Source organism: Indicator indicator, chromosome 3, assembly GCF_027791375.1.
Source record: "Indicator indicator isolate 239-I01 chromosome 3, UM_Iind_1.1, whole genome shotgun sequence".
NCBI lineage: Eukaryota > Metazoa > Chordata > Aves > Piciformes > Indicatoridae > Indicator > Indicator indicator.
Genome location: NC_072012.1, coordinates 24,583,808 through 24,601,345, shown reverse-complemented (window position 1 = coordinate 24,601,345; position 17,538 = coordinate 24,583,808). Strand labels below are relative to the sequence as shown.

Sequence of the window (17,538 nt, the reverse complement as noted above, 5' to 3'; positions counted from 1 at the left end):
CATCATGACAAGAACCTCTTAGTAAGATGCTAAATCGTTTTCTTTTTGCAGATGCAGGTCAAGCCCTGTGGTTGATTTGCTCAGAGTAAGCCTCCTGAGAACAGGGGGACCAGGAGACCAGCTCCCTCCCATGCTGACAAAACGCTCTGTAATCAAATGCTCTGTTATCAAATGCTCTTAAAGAGAGCAGGCATCCCACAGGCAGCACGCTCATTTTGAAGTTAACTTTTGTCATTTTAGTCATTACAGCAATATTCAAGGATTAAATCTACTTGAATGATAATTGCTCTTTTCCATAAAATGACTAATACTTCTGCTTTTTTTTTTTTTTTTTTTTGTAATGGCAACTGTTGTGTGCTTGGAAGCTTAAAGTCACTGCTGCGGTTTGGGCTCCTGCATGTAAAGAACTTTACAAAAAGATGTGCCCAAGCAATATTTACATATCTGGGACACAATAAAACTGTAGTTTCACTAGAAAATGCCATGATGCCAGAGTTGATTTCCAGGTAGATGATGAAAGTACAGAAAAGCAGGAGCTGAGTGCTATTTATATTTGTCTTTTGTGAAAACTTACATTACCCCTTTGATCTGAAGCTCTAGTCTAACACTTTTGCACTGTGCAGCAAAGTTTGCTTGTCATTGCTACACCTCATATCACCTTCTAGAGGCAGGAGTTTACAGGGGAAATCCTGTTAATATTTGCCAGGTGCCAGACAGGCAGTCTTGGCTTCCATCTTTGTTTTCTGGACGGTCATGCTGCAAGGGCTGGCTGCTTTCTGCCCAGCATTTGATGGAAAGACATGTAAATGTCCTTTGAGACTTGGTTTGTTGGCAGACTTGGAAGTTGCAGGTCTACAGTTGGAATCAATGATCTTAAAAGATCTTTTCCAACCTAATCAATTATGTGAATCTATGAAAGACAGAGAGACTGCAAATCTCATGGAAAATAACTACATTGCCTTTGTACCACTACACATTGAATACTTTTTTTATTAAGGGAGGTGGAAGGATTTCAAAGGCTTCCTGCAGCCCTCTGGATCCTGAGATCCTTAAATCTCTGCAAACAGATGCTGAAAAAATGCCATGCCAAGCACCATCTCTCTAGTCAGTGCATGACTTGCGCCCACCAGCTTTGCACTGCTGTGCCTTACATGTTCAGATTAAGACCTTGTAAGACAAAGTGCAGAATAAACTGACCAAATAACTTAAAAACAAACCAACACCCTAAAACCTAATCAGAAGCCAAATGCAGCATCAATGTTATCATTGCTGAAATCTAAGAATATAATTGAAAATTCTACAGCAGATTGACTTGGTGTCATTTTATATAGCAAAAAGTTCACAGGGGACTTTTATCAACACGTTTGTATAATAAAATACTTTCAAAATACTTCATAAGGAGGATATTCAGATGAAAAAGCTAGCCAAAGGGAAAAATATTTGCCCCAACAGGAGCCAAGAAATGTCTTTATTTCTTTTTCTCTTCCTCATCAGTGTGAAAGTTGATTTTTCCAACAATTCTTTTTATAAAAATCACTTGCAGGTATGAACAGCTGAACAAGGCTACAACCTCATTCACCCTTTGTTCCTGGATTTGCTTCTACTAGTGGCAAGTGAGAAATGCAATTTTCATTCCCTACTTCTTAAAAATGTTTAAAACTCTTTACATCATTTTCACTGTATTTATGGCCCATGTCTGTAAACACACACAGAAAATAAAATGCAGATGAGCAGGGGAACACAGTAACAGCAATGGCCACTTGCTGTTTTTCCATGATAATTTCCATGGGAACAGATGCTAAAGCAAGGTAGTTTGAAAAACATACATGAAAAATTAACTCCACTGCCTTTAAAACCCTTGACTTCAATTTTGTGAAATTAGATTAGAAAATGCTACAATGAGGCATAAGAAAGATACTAAAGTATTACCACATGCCTCTTCAATTAATAGTATTTAGTCTTTATATTTTGGGTTCAACCATGTGTTTCAAAGGCATCAGCTACAGAGGTTCCCTCTTCCTTTAGCTAGCAATGTAAGATGTAGTGTCCCTTTATCAGGGTCTGGAAGGACTTAACCTCTGGTATACAACCACAGAATATGAACTAGGTCCTATTGACCTGAATGCTCCTATTGACTGACATGCCTGTGCTGGTGCCAAAGTGAAGCTACCTTTGCCCAATTCTGTCCTTTCCCATGTGAAATAATCACCACTCTTAATGGCTCTTCTATTTTCACATTTCTATTATTTTTGAAGCCTATGACAAAATAAAAGTGTCATACATTTACCTGCTAGCACAACAGCCAGGAAGCACAGACTCCTTAGCCTTTCCATGGTTGAAGGCCAATTTCTGCAGGCACTAGCAGCAACAACAGGCAGCCTTTTATACAAGGCAGGGCATGGTAAGCCCTTGTTCCAGTACATAATAAGAAACATTGTAAATATTTTTTTAGTATTCCTTTCTTAGAGGAGATTAATTTTAGCACATGACCTTGTCTGTATTTAAGAATGTATCTGGGCTGATAAGATTGGATGCAATTTGTCCACAAACTCTGCTTAACGTCTGAATTCCACCTTTGAGAAAGAATATACTTTTCCCACAAATTCTTAGAAAATTAATCTTAGAGAACACCTTCAGTTATGGTTGTTTTTGTGCGGTGGTTGGTTTTTTGTTTGTTTTTTTAATAAAACATCTTCAGACTATCAGAGTCCAGTGCTCACCTTTTTTAAAATTTCATATTGTCTTTTGTCTTATATGTAGTTTTATAGCACAAACTAAAAGTTTAGGAAAAAAAACCCAAACAGTTGAATTCTCCATTGAAACAGGACACTGATATTGTGACAAAGTGACAATTTTCTTCCACTTCATGGCAATGACTCTCAGAGTAAAGCTGCTTTCTATACTAAGATCTGGTTTAGGCAGAGTATCTTCCCAGATTGAAAATGAACAAATAATTTATCTTTCCATACGTGCATTATCTAAACTGTATTAGTGTCTATCAGGAGACGGCATCATAAAAGACAGTGTCTATGCTGTCAAGCATCAGCAGAGAAGAACCTGCTGCAATTTAGATTGCTGTCACAACAGCCCCTCACCACATGGTCCACTAAGCCAGAGCAGCACAGAAACAGGCAACCACTTCCTAGGTTTATAACTACTTTTGTCCTGTAGTTGCAAAACACAGTAGTCACATGAATCTTACACACTAAAAACACTGAACAACCTAGGCTTCCCAGGTGGCATTCATGAGCATTCAGCTGTCAGCATCATTTATGTAGCTTGGCACAGTGGGCCAGGTGCACAGAAACCCTCCACCAGGCACACAAAGCCTCTTCAACTTTACCTTGCATGCAAATCTACTCTCCATTGGTAGTTTTGCTCCAAGTTGTGAAATGGTCCCGAATCTTGTGTGTACCCCTTCAGTAGTCAAATAGCACAATAAATAATTGGCATTGCTGCTGTTTATTTTAACTAACCTATTGAACTATCCTGTTTCTTAACAATATGTATGATTACTCATTTCTGTCAAAACTTGGAATGAATAACTTCAAGTTGCAGTATGCATTTTCATCTCCTCTCAAGATGAGCTGCAAAGGAAATAATTCCTCCAAGATCAGTGAGGCATCAGAAATTTCTGTTGTTTGACAGACTATATGTAATGAGATAAGAGCTATCATCTCTTAAGAACAGGAACCATGTGCTTGATTTTAAGCCTGAGTGAATTCTACTGGTGTTCCTAAATCGTATCAAAACACAAACAACGGCCAACAAGAACAAATGTGGGCTACCAGAACAACCTATGGGCAAGCTATTCTACCACATTGTGTAAAACTGTACCTTTTATGTTCAGGGCTTTTGCAAGGGAAGTGATTTTATTTTGTTTTTATATATAAGCAAGTATGAAGACAAAAAGTAGTAGTTCACATTCACATCTTTATTTAAGCATTACCTACAGAAGTTCTAATTTACAGACTGATCTTTTCTAGAAACAAAACAAAAGCACAAACAAAACCAAACAACACAAAAACCCCAAACCAAAACCAACACCAAACAAACAGAACCCCCTCCATATCCAAACACTGTATGTGAATCTACACAAATTTTTTAAATTTGCAGAATTTACAAATTAATACTCAGAGCAGTAGGGTAAATATACATCCTCCCTCAATATCCACACTCTTAAGAGCTTTAAGTCATACAGGCACAAGGTAAGATATTTTCTTTATACAACCCTCTATTTACACAGCTTTTTCCAACACACATGGTTCAGTTCCCAAAGTAACTGCCAAGGTTTGCAAAACAGTGTATTTAAAATACATTTAGCAGCATATAAAATTAGATAAAAAGAAAAGACATTTTGCTTTAAAAAAGAAATTGTGAGATGACAGAAACAAATCCTCAAGAAAAATAGATTAAGATATATTTCTGTCATGATATTAAGAACACCTAGTCATTATAGAATGTAGGCAAAACACTAATAAAACATACCAGTTTATGAGCATTTGAGTTCTAGTCCTGAGCACAGAGTATACATAGCTGCACAACTTTGGTCAACAAGGATTATATGCTAACATTAACACAAATCATACAGCATTCATTGTTAGCAGGATACAGCCATGTCAGATCTGTCATTACAGCTCCTCCTCATCTTATTTCACTTTACTAAAAACAGTGCAAGTGACATTCAGAATCTTGAAATTGCCTGTTGTAATCAAAGGTGTGTTACTGGGACACAATCTTCCTCCTGCTACCCTAAAACACAAAACAACTGATCATATTTGTGAGTGAAATACAGCAGAGCATTTTTGGTTTATATTCCAGGTTATAATTTTGAGATGGTCATTAGATAAGACTGATTTCCAGTTAAACTGCAGGTGTTACAAACAGCACACAACTTTAGTCATAAAACACAAACATATACATGTGACCATTGAGACAAGCGTGTTACCAAGAGGAGATTTTTTTTTTTTCTTAAATACAGTACATATTTTAAGGTCAGCAGGTCTATTAGAGTTTACTCTTTTACTTGTCAGTTCATTCCCATCATCAGCGTTTTACCTAATAAGCATGCAGCAAACTGCATAGAGCGCACCTGAAATTCATCAATACATTAATTTATCCCCCTAATTACTGGCAAGATCTTCACTTGCATCTCCTGTATCTGAGATCTGTCCATCTATTAGATTTCGAGCTTTCCAGATCCTCACGGTCCGGTCACTGAAAAAGAAAAAAGCACACCACAAAGCAGTATTAGAGCTAGGTACTAGACTGGGTAAGTGGTGAGGGGGAGGGAGAGGAAGGCAGGGGAACTCTCTTAAAAGCTTGGATGTCTTATGCAGAAGGACATTTTTGCCAAAATAAGGTTCCTTCATGGATATAGAAGTCTCATTCCAGCTCCAGGAGACTTTGCAGTCTAGGATATACAACATTTAAGAGTCTTGAACGTTCTCACAGCACTGGCTACTGGCTGTAATCACTTAGGCAAGTATAAAGATTGTTTCCAAGGAAAGCAAAACTCTGCTATGACTTATATGCTTAAAATACAATTAATAGCAATAGGCTTAAGCAGGGTAACACCACAGAACAGCTTCCATCATGTAACTATTTGCAACTCAGCAGACGACAGGCAAACAGGCAGTGCACTACAGAATCAGACAGACAGATTGAGAGACAGACTCAACAGGACAAGGCTGCTTTGCCTGCCATTAAAACAAACATGAAAAGTTTTAACAGGTTAAATCAAACAGGACCTGAAACACTTCTTTTGCATGAGAGGTATCAGTCTATAATAAGAAAAGGTAACAAAAGCACAGAACCACAGGACCATATAAAGTCCTTAATCACCTTCCCTTACAAAAAAAAAAAAAAAAAACACAAAACCAAACAAAACAAAAACAAAACCAAAAACATCAGAGCCCTTTGCTGCCTGCTTTTGGGTGACTGAACCCATTTCTGGGTACCCCTGAGTAGGAGGTTTTTCCTTTTATGAGTGAGCATGTACATATGCTGGTTCATCTTTCCAGAAAGATATTGTTAAAAACTTGGAATTGGTTATGTGGTAGCAACACCTGAACCTTGAATTCCCCACCTGTCAGCCCACTGGGTAATTTTTGGTAGCAACGAAACCACACTTTGGGTAGCTACTGCTTTCTCTTTTGTGGGTGTCTCCGTGACAACAGCCCACATATACACCAGTGAGCTAGTGTTCAGAAGCCCAGGAGAGGCAAGCTCTAATTCTGTACCTTTGGCAACAGTTATTATTTACACAGTTGTAATGTGTAATATGCAAGTATCATATGCAACAGGTTACGTAACTTGTATTACCATACATAGAAAGTGAAATGAAAGAACTAGTCTTGTTAAATAGCATTTTTTTCTGTGTGAGGGAAGTTATGACTTTCTCACATTGAGCTACATGACTAGCAAACACTGACTCATATAGTCCTTTTAACCAGCTCAAAAAAAAACCCCAGGAGGCAGCAGTCAGAACAGAGTTTATCACACTGTAGAGGTTTTCTGACCTGAGCCTTCACTTCAGTGCAAGTTCTCAGAGAATACCCTAAGATGTGTAGACCTTCACCACAATGTTACAAGTGCCAGCTAAAAAGGCTGGTATTTTATATTTGAGGTGCTTGTATCTTCTAAACAACTTTAGGCAGAGACAGAAGCTTTGACTTCTCTACTATTAATATTTAAAAAAACCCCACAACTGGCCACCAAATATGGAAATCCTTTTTCAGCATAGAAAGATCTGCTTTCATCTCAGAGTTCGGAAGCATCTATGATTGGCATTAGAAGATTAACATGACAGCTTTCACAGCTCCTGTTCTCAGACCACACCACTAAGCAGGTTCTGCTGCCATCTCCTGCATTTTCTCCAGAATGAGGTGTTTTTCTTGGTCAAGCTCCCATAAGGTCTTAGGTACTCAAATTTTCTCACTTCACTGAGGAAGCAAATGTTCAAACCAAGGTGTTTTAAAAGGAGAGTAGGATGGTTTGCAAAGCTTCTGCTATACACTGGCACTTAAAACCAAACAAAAGCCCAAAACACAACCACACACCAGGGCTCTTAAAAAATTCCCACCAGACAGGAATAGCTGTAAATAGGCCAACTGTAGACACAAGCTGGTAGAGTTCTCAGCTATTGTCAAAATCTCCTTGCTATCCTGCAGACAAGTAGTCGTCAAAGTTTTTTGCTCATGCACCCCACAACTAAAAAAAATTGTGAAGTACCCACCTGCCTCCCATGTGCATTTTTATTTTCTTCCTGCATTCCAACAGATCATGCTGCACATTCCCCAGGGTGCATGCACCCCGCTTTAGAGATCATTACAGTAGACTGTTAGCATTCAGGGACACAGACAAGTCTCCCCCATGCTTGCTATGAAGTGACTTAGACAACCAAAGATCTCCCAAATGCATTTGCATGGACAGAATTCTAGCAGGAGCTACAGAAAGAAAAGACTCATGAAAAAGAAAAACTCACTCTGCTGCTGTGAAGATCTGGCTGGAGTTGGTGCAGATTGCATTTATAGGGCTGTCATGTCCCTTCATTTCCCCAATGGGCACGAAGGTATCCACATTCCAGAGCTTGAGGATGCCTCCTCTGCAGCCACTGAGCAGAACTGGGGTGCCAGGTACCAGCCCAAGAGCACACACCCAGTCTTTATGAGCATTAGGAACTTGCTGAAAAAGAAGACAGACAAGTCTCACAGGGCTGCAAAAACTTCCAGATGAAAAATTCCAAGATCTGCAGTTGATTTGCTACAGGAATCTAGGTATACCCCAGCCCTGCGGCTTCTCTTTTAAGGCAAGGATGGTACTATCTTCCATGAGGCTACTTCTATACCACAACTTTCTTTCTCTTTGTGAAATAATACTGAAAAGCAAGAAGAAAATCCAACGTGCACAAGTGACCTGACATACAACAGAAACTTACTTAGGATAATGCCACATCTGCATATGTTCAAATGCATATTTGAATGCCTATTTGACATATGGTTTCTGTATGTTTCAAGTCTATTTTTAAAACAGCTATAAAACACATAAAAAGAAAAAAAAATACTAAAAATACACCAGGGAGACAAACTGTTTGTCTGTGCCTTCCTCCTTTCTTCTTTCCCCATTACAAATTATCAACTGATTTTGTGAAGTTACACAACAAAAAATACATTAATTCATTATTAAAGAAGTACACCAACATTTTTCCTGCTAACTCAGAAAGTCAAATGCTGCACAGACCATCTAATATGAACACCCATTTCGTACTAACACTGAGGAAATAAAATACAGCAAACCTGGGCTATTAAGGGGACCAGGAGTGACTCTCCTCCAGTTTGGTAGGAACTACTTTGTGTTGCTGCCTTTCTCATGTTACAGAGTGGATTCAGCTTCCTAGGATCATCTTGGCATTTTATCTGTAATATAAACTGCTACCACAATACTGCTGGTCTGGTCCTGCAGCACTGCATGAAACTAGGAGGGGGAATGGCTCTTAAAAGCCTCATTTTGTCACAGTGGTGTTTTGTGACTTCAGACATACACCACCAAGTGTGTGAAGTAGATGATCTGCAAACTCTTTTGAATGTTTGTTAAATGGTTTTCATCAGTTGTAGACTTGTTTAACAGGTATGACAAACCAGAACGTCTGTGGAAATGCTGCACTTACACTCTAAACTTCCTTCACCTACAACAGTCAAGCATACATATCAAAGGAAAGTTGCAACAACAATTCTGACTGGATAAGAGTAGTTTAAGGAATGCAATGGGTAAACTAGAGCAGCTGTGCAATTTGTAACCTCAGAGAAAGTAAAAACTCAGCTGGGCAAGGCCTTGAGCAACCTGATCTAACTATAAAGCTGGCACTGCTTGGACCAGCAGGTCAAATTCACACTATGTGACTGCCAGTGGGCCCTGAATTATCACATAATTAGCAAAAGTGACAGTGCTTTCCTTCGTTCCCCAAAAGAGACAGTGAATTAAAAAAAATTATATTATTTTGTCAAATGCTTTAGTCTCACCTCCTTGAAAAACACACATTTTATAGAAGAGGAATAATTTTAATTACATTTTACTTTTAAAACTACCAAACAGGGAACATGAGGTGTAAGAACTATGAAGTGCACATACCAAAAAGAATGTAAGAGAAATAATACAACAGTCCACCAGAACATACTACTTGACCTCTATTCCCATATTCTTTCTGATTTTGAGGGTCAGGTGAAGATTTTCTGTAACAAGTTGAATTTCTGAGTTCTTAGTTTAACTCTGAATTCTTAGTAGTATTACGAAAAGGAACTGGCATTTAACAGGGTAATGCTGAAAGAAGGTCAAGAAAGTGTGTATATTTACGGAACATTAATAAGCCCATATAGAAATTTTCTTCTTAAAGTGACCTGTCCATTATTCTGTCATGTCCAAAGCTTTAATATTCTATTACATAACAAGTTTCCTTGTTATCACTCTACACATTAAATGCACTCCTTCCTCAAAATTTCTTACATTATTAGTATCCAATAAAAGCTTTGCAAAGCCAGGATCATCTTTTGCCTTCCATTTCTCACACAGAATCCACTTAAATAACTGTATCTCTATTTCCACAACTTTTCATAAGACACAAAAGAACAGACTGGCTTATAGCAAGTAGCCCAAAATCAGTTCTCCAAGTCAAAACAACTTAAAATTAACTTCAAAGTTACCCTGAATTTGAAGTCCTTTTTGCACACATCCCTCTAAAATTCCATTCTCTTCACACACACACCCCCACCCACGCCAATGAAAACCCACAGCAAATATCTTCTAACAGCAAACACACTATTAGGTGTGGGTATGCATTGCATAACAAGATGAATGGAGATTCATCCAAGACAGAAGTGATTCTGCCATTTTACTGTACTCTGGTGAGACCTCACCTGGAGTACTGCATCTAGCTCTAGAACCCTCAACACAGGAAGGACATGGACCTGATGAAGCAGGTACAGAGGAATGCCACAAAAACGATTCAGGGGGCTAGAGCACCTGTCCTATATAGGAGGACAGGCTGAGGGAGCAGGGGTTGTTCAACATAGAGAAATGAAGGCTCCAGGGAGACATAATAGCAGCCTTCCAGTACCTGAAAGGGGGCTACAAGAAGGCTGCAGAGGGACTGTTTCCAAAGGCCTGTAGTGCTAGGATGAGGGGCAATGGTTTGAAATTAGAGGAGAGGAGATTTACATTGGGTGTTAGGAACAGGTTCTTTACCATGAGGGTGGTGGAACACTGGAACAGGTTGCCCAGGGAGGTAGTTGAAGCCCCATCCTTGAAGATATTGAAGGTCAGGCTTGACAAGGCTCTAAGCAACCTGACCTAGTGGAGGATGTCCCTGCTCACTGCAGGGGGGTTGGACTAGATGACCTTTGAAGGTTCCTTCTGACACAAACCATTCTGTAAATTCTGTGATTGTATGAGCCTTAAAATTCATACAGCCTGAAAACACAGCATGACTGTCACATTAGCTGCATCTTTTTTTCCATTACCTGAAGAAGGTCTTTTTGAGCCAAATCCCATTTCTTAATTCCATTATCTCTGGATCCACTAAAAAGGTTGTCTCCCATAATAGCAAGAGCTTCAATGCCATCATAATGAGGAGGTTCAAAATTGTGTGTAGGACTTACACTTCCAAGAGCCCCTTCAGTCACATCAAACATCTAAAATAAATAAATAATAAAACATGTTAAATTAACTTTATCTGCCAAATAGCCAGATTGGATGACATGCAGGAAGTAACTCCAGAGGGAAAACTCAGAAAGTCTTATTACTGTATCAGGATGCATATTTGACAGAATTTATCTACCAGAACCACTCTTTCCCCTTTTTGTACCACTTGCCTTATGCAGGCATGCCTCACTGACTTCAGAGCAGACTGATCTGGAAAGAAGTGCTACTAAATGGTTATGGAACACACTGCATCTTTGCAGGGCCAAGCTTGCATATACTGTGTGGTGAGCTAGAGAAACAAAATCCATGAGTTTGGGAAACATGACTCTCACCAGGAGAGTTGCACAGGCTGCTGCAGGAAGAGAAGAAATTCATGTATTTTTCTAACCAAGCTGTTTGGGCAACGGTTACATACCATTACATCCTGATGCTTTTCATGGACTAGACATCTCTCTCCTTGCCTGTGATACATGAATATGGTCTTAAACTAAATTCTTTAACTGAGTCTGTTTTAACAACTTCAGACATAATCAATCTTCCTCAGGACTCTGCAGCAGTCTAAACAACCCTGTTTCATTTCACACTGTAGTGAGCCCTAAGTCTCACAGATGAGCTGTAACTTTTAAAACCACTACCTCTGTTTCACAAGCAAATGTCAGATTTCATCTCCTGTTATTTGCTCTTCATTGACCTTTTAAAACGAATGAGTTTAGAAGTTAAAAAAAAAATTGAGGTTGACAGTGTAAAAGAACACCTTAAGTGTATTAAAGGTAGTTTAACAAGGTACCACATTCAATTAACATGCATCAATTCCAATTGTAGCAAAGAAGTTCAGTGATATGCCAGAAAAATTGGGCAGTTTGACTCAAGTGACTAATATCCCTGGCACAGTACAAAGTAGCTTCCAGTGGAAAGGAAAAACTATCTGTGGCCAGACCTGCTACCTGCAGTGGACATGCCCATGTGCAGAAGCACTGAGAATTCCCAAACTGATGCCCTGACCATGCACATACAGATCATTTATGTTCTTTGAAGTGGCTTGACAATTAGACAAATTCACCTTGCAGAACACACACACAGGGCCAAAATATCCCTGGATAGTCTAGTGATGCACGTCAAGAAGTAGGCAACCTCATAAGGATTTATGTAGCCTGCCCACAGCAAAGGAGCACACAAAAATAGCAGATGTACTTCCTAACTGTTGACAGCTGTTTTCCCAAATGCCCTTCCACCTCCCTGTTTGTCACATGAGTTGATAGCATGAAAAGATTGCCTTGTATGATCACATTCTGTTTTCCCCACTAAGGTTCTTCACTGATTAATGTGCCAGGATGGTAGCTCCTAAATTCTGCAGAAAATTCATTACCAAGAGCCACTCTCTATTGCCATGTACCTAAGAATCCCCTGGTCTCTAACCAGGGGGACTGTTGACAGGATTCAAATCTGAAGTCCAAACCAACAAGCTATGCACCCACATCCCACGCTGTCTTCTGTGACTGGTTTAGTGTACAGCCAAGCATTCAAGAAAAGCAGGATAAAAGGAGAAAACCTGTCTCAATGACAAACTCACTTGGGTTCCAATTCTTGTGCCCCTTCCAGAAGTGTTTATAGACGTTATTCAGCGTGAGAAGTATGAGACCAGAACAAAGGGTACTCCCTCATAACAAGCTAGCATATCTTGCCAATTTTCTTTTTGATTTTATGAATCCCATGTTATTTGCAGCATGAGGGTCAGAGCTTTATGGAGAACATTATGTATAGTTCCTGTAAGAGTAGTGCTTTGGACACAGTCCTAACAAAGAGGAGCTTGTGGGTTCAAAATCCCCTTGCGTGAGATTGGCCAAAACAAAAAGGAAAAGAAAAAAATCCCAAACAAACAGAACTCCCTACAAAAAGCTTCCCTGTCCTCAAATGAATTAATCACAATGCCAAGAAGCAGGATAGCATTATAACACCACTGGCTGTTCTTTGAATACAATTCAGAGCAACCTATGTGCTAATGAATACACCAAATAGATTGGCATATTGGCTGAGATGTGCTGACTTCTGCCTCCTCCCTAGTCCACAACATAGGTAACACTTAAGCAAGAGCCTGGGCTAGACCCCAGATACTCCTCTGTGGGGACCACATAATGTCTCTGCTTAAGCAATTTGGCCTGCGCTCCAAAATAGTGATGCTGACTTAGGATACTTTCAAGGAGCTAAATGTTACTTAAGAGTAGGTGTTAGGAATATTTCTTGAAGCCTGTCAACTTTGTGGGGAATTAAGTAAAAATTTAAATAAAGATAACATCATCAAATAAAAGTAGCACTGAAGTGATAAGCATTTATTGAGATTGAACATTATTCGTAATCCATATCTGATGAAAGAATTCCTGTCTTGGTTATTACATTTAAAATATGGAGATGTGAGTCACTTCTGCTGAAGACTATATACCATGCTGATGTGAAGAGTTAAAATAAATAAGAAAATAGTTTACCTTTATATAATGATCCTTTGAACCAGTGACAATAAGATCTTGTCCACTGGAAATTCGATCTACAGTAAGGCACATAACAGGACCCTGGTGACCAGTTAGCTTTCCTGTAGACTGAAATCTTCAAGAGTAAGAAAATAAATGAAGATTTGTTATTTTTCCATAGACCAATGACAGTTTGTAGAACAGTTTCTGCAAGAACAGATCTTTTTGCTCATATCCCTGACTAAATGTTAAATCTATATTAAATGTAAACAAAACTTTATTTATGTAAAATTTAAGAGTACAGAAAAATCATTCCCCTCAAATTATTCTCCATATTTTGAACACAGTTTTTGGGTGCAGCAGGTTCCGTTGGGAAAAGTGCTATTATTGCATCTGTCACCTTACAAGTATCTGTTTTATAGTGCCTAGCTTAAAACATTGTGTTTTTCCCTAACATTTTTACTAAAACAATTCACCATAACCTTAACACATGAGGAAATTATGAGCACCTCCTTTATCTCTGTAACCAAAACAGCATGGACTATTTAATCCATACACCTTGACCATATTTTGCCTAGGTTATGGACATAACCATAAACAGGGAACACTTCACTGAGTGTGTTTCATATTCACTGACTTTTTTATATGTATATGTAACCACATGAAGAACATTCTCTTCTGCTGGTGATCAGTACCTTTTCAGGTCCCACATCCTCACTGAGTTTCCAGCAGCTGCATAGAGGAATGTGCCAGTTTGATTTAGTGCAATCTGATTGATCTGGTTCTCCCCAGCTGGGATAGTGACTGTTCTGTTAGTACTTCCTGAACACACATCACTTGGCATTGCTTGGCCTGAAGACCTGAGTACCGAGAGGAAGGAGTTAAAAAAAAAAAAAAAAAAAGGAAAACAGAAAACAAACCATTCATTGTTATGTTCTTCCTACTTTATGTGCTGTTTAAAAACAAACCTATTTACCTGAGCAAAATGCCAATCACATAGCAAACGCGATAAAACACTACAAGCACGGATGCAATTCTTTTTGTTTCTATTACCTGTACTATGTGGACTTAACCTGAACACATATGCAAAGCTTGAAGACTCATAAATAGTGTACTTGAATTACACTGTGCTGCATTATTTAATTAAACATAATAAAATTTACCTAAAGTTAAGACTTGTTTAAACTCTTGGCATTTGAAATTTAGCATACTTACGTCAATGTCCGAATACACTTGGCAGAATCTCTGATGTCCCACACTTTGATGTAAGAGGTTGAGACTGTGAAGACCAGGCTAGTGTAGTTGCAATATTTTATGGAAACAACATTATTTGGATGACCCCCTAGAGACATAATCTCTTGTCCAGTTACCAGATTCCAGACTTTACAGGTGCGATCTAAATAAAGACAAACAAAAGGGTAGAAGAATAATAAAACCTTCAGCCAAACAGAAGATTAATGTTATCCGAAATGCAGTAAAGCACTACATAAATTCATTCACTCGTGCATATCCCTCCACTTAGGTATGCATTGCAGAAAAATAGCCTAATTAAACTGGTCTACACAGGGACATCAAAACTAAGCAAGGTTAATGGCTAAATGTTGTGTGTATTAGCTCCCATAGCATTTTTAAAGGATAAAATCCCATCTCAGGGAAAGTGAAGGCACAAACAGTTTAGAAGCTGTAAAGTTTGGATTATGACAGGCCAACAGAACCATGTAGTTTTTAGCTTAAGAATTATTCATCTAGACCATAGTTTAGGAGAAGCCAAAGACATGCTAATTCCCACCTCTATATCAAACTTGAAACTATCACTTTGCATTGCACATTATGTTGCACATGCTATTAGGATTGGCTCAGTCATAACACTTGACAAATGTTAGTGTTACTCTTTATAGTTAACTTATGCCACTTATGCCAAATATTATACATTGAAATTAAAAACTGATGTTATTGTAAATCTTTCTTCATCTTATGTTGCAAAATAGATCCTCACCATCTTCCACTGCATTTACAGCACTAAACACATAATGAGAATGTCACGCTACCCCAAGTCCTCAAAGCAATGTCTGTAGGCAACACAGATGCATGGAGCTTTCCCAACCTTTAGATCCAGTGAAAAGAAGGTCATCAGTTGCATCAACACAAAGCACAGCCTTGGCATGCCCTTCAGCTGTATAGATACACTGAAGCGGGGTTGATCGGATGCATTTTGAAGCAGGGAATGGGTTAATTATCCCCCTAAAGGGAAGAGGAGAACATGAGTTTGGCATAGTGATAGACACAGACAAGATTAATTTACGTAAATGTAGGGAAAGAAGTTAACCTAATTTTCTTACATGTGAGGGGAAAACAGCTGAATACCTATGAACTATGTAGGGAGTTTTAGTGTTTAGCTTTAGCAAGTGTCAGTGCTGGACTATCACTTAAAGGAAATCACATACAAAAACAAACAAATGAAAAAGATGCTGCATGTTGGGTACATGGGAAAGTCAGTCTAATTCTGAAAGAGCCAGGGTGCTTAAAGCTCCTGGATGCCCAGGACCAGCCTTAAGACTACAAATTTCATAAAGACATCTTAATCTAAACAGCACATCTGAAAAACGGAGCAAACAATATACACTGCCAGTTCCAAACTCAGCAGGCATTTCACATGAACTGCCTTCTGGGGGCAGACCTGGAGAACTGCTGTTAACTTGTGTGCTTGAATAAGGTTCCCTTCAGCACTCTGTACCCAATGGCAAGCTTCTACTCAAATGGCTAAAAGGGAGGATGGTTGGAGTACAGGAGGAATCTTCCTGGGAATTCATAGCCAGTTCTGTGGTGGTGCCAAAAGATTGTAACTAAGCCAGAAAAAACTTCACAGTTCAACACCAAATAATCATTCAGCATTCTAAAATCCCAAGCATACAACTGCATACACACATGGACCCCACAAACTTCTGAAATGTAGAAAAGTCTTAATGTCCACAAACATGCAACACAATGCTGTGACTTGACCAGCTTAAGACTTGTTGTCATGCCCTTCTGGGATTTACACACAACTCCGAGAAAAAGGATCTAAACCATAGCCCTATCTCACAAAGAATGTGAGGTGATCTAGGAAAATGTAAAAATTCTGTTACATTGTCAGAAGCTTGATACAGGAAGGAAGTCTTTCTTGATACTGTCTAACCTGGTGACGATTAGCTGATTTTTCTAGTACAGTTTTAAAAATCATTATTTTATTCATTTTTAGTGCTCAGGACATCTTCATTCACATAATTCATTACTCCTCCACAATCCTCTAATAGATTTTTCTAATTTTATTATTGCCTTACATTGCCATTAATTTCCTCATGTTGGAAAGGCATTCAGCTTTCAATCTGCACTTCTTAGATTTTCAAGAACACGTGAATGATTTACTTAATTAATTTAGATCTCTATGTTTTTGTCTTTCAAAATCAGACAAAACTAACATGATTTTCTCCTTAGTATTCCCCAGCAGATCATGCTGTCTCTAGGCTGGAGTTAGTTCTACAGCTCTTCTCACCTATTTATTCTCTTGACAAGCCATGTAAAATCATCACCAAGGTAGCTTTTTATGTGCAGTGCTCTGAAATCTATAGACAAAAAAATTCTACAATTGCTACAGTGACCAAAGACACCATCACATTACTGTTACCCCTTGGACTGTCCATCTCTTGATAAACTAAATATTTGACTAAGTACTAGAATCTTAAGCTGTATCTTTGGAACATGAGTGGGGACATTTCTTCCAATCTCTTAAGCCACTGTGGGTACCATTGTAAGATAAAAACACTATTAAATTTTATTTACACTGGGATTTACTTTTTAGTGACAAAAACGTAAAAGAACACGAAGAACAGAAAGAAGATTATGAAACCTAAGACAATGTCTGCTCCTGTTTTTTAAAGGAAAATAAAGAGAAAGAATATGTCTAAGGAAAGCTTCATATCATACTTCATTTAAAACAAAAAAAAATTACATGCCCAACAACAAAGAACACCTTAAAAGAGGTAAGGGGAAGACATGCTTGACCATAATTTTAGTTTCCTAAACTTCTGGCAAAAGCAGAAGAGACACAGTGTACAAGTATCAGGAAAATTCATGCAGCAAAATGAAATCTCTTGAGAACTGGAATAGCTTCAGTGAGATGCCAAGAAAACAGAAAAGAGAAAGAGGTAAGTACCTGTGTACCTCCGACAGAGAGGAATCACTTTCATCAGACCTACAATCAACAGTGGTGGAATTGTGAGGAGAAAGAATATAGGTATCAGCAAAGTAAAGCCTCCATACGAAAGAATAACTACAGCACGGCCAATTTAGAAAAGCAATGCAAATCCACACACAGTATGAAGCATTGCTCAGGGTATACCTC

At 38.6% G+C, this 17,538-nt stretch overlaps 1 protein-coding gene across 1 annotated transcript in view; it reads right to left on the bottom strand.

The window, feature by feature from the left end:
- Positions 1-5,123: 5,123 nt before the first annotated feature.
- The window catches only part of KIF21A (kinesin family member 21A), a 50,815-nt gene continuing 38,400 nt past the window's right edge, over positions 5,124-17,538 (bottom strand). Inside the window, exons 25-32 of the mRNA XM_054399783.1 lie at positions 17,350-17,388; positions 15,262-15,398; positions 14,373-14,553; positions 13,853-14,017; positions 13,176-13,293; positions 10,515-10,685; positions 7,487-7,686; positions 5,124-5,217 (exon numbers count right to left, since the gene is read on the bottom strand). Coding sequence (XP_054255758.1) covers positions 5,124-5,217; positions 7,487-7,686; positions 10,515-10,685; positions 13,176-13,293; positions 13,853-14,017; positions 14,373-14,553; positions 15,262-15,398; positions 17,350-17,388 — 1,105 coding nt within the window. The remainder of the gene's footprint in view (positions 5,218-7,486; positions 7,687-10,514; positions 10,686-13,175; positions 13,294-13,852; positions 14,018-14,372; positions 14,554-15,261; positions 15,399-17,349; positions 17,389-17,538) is intronic.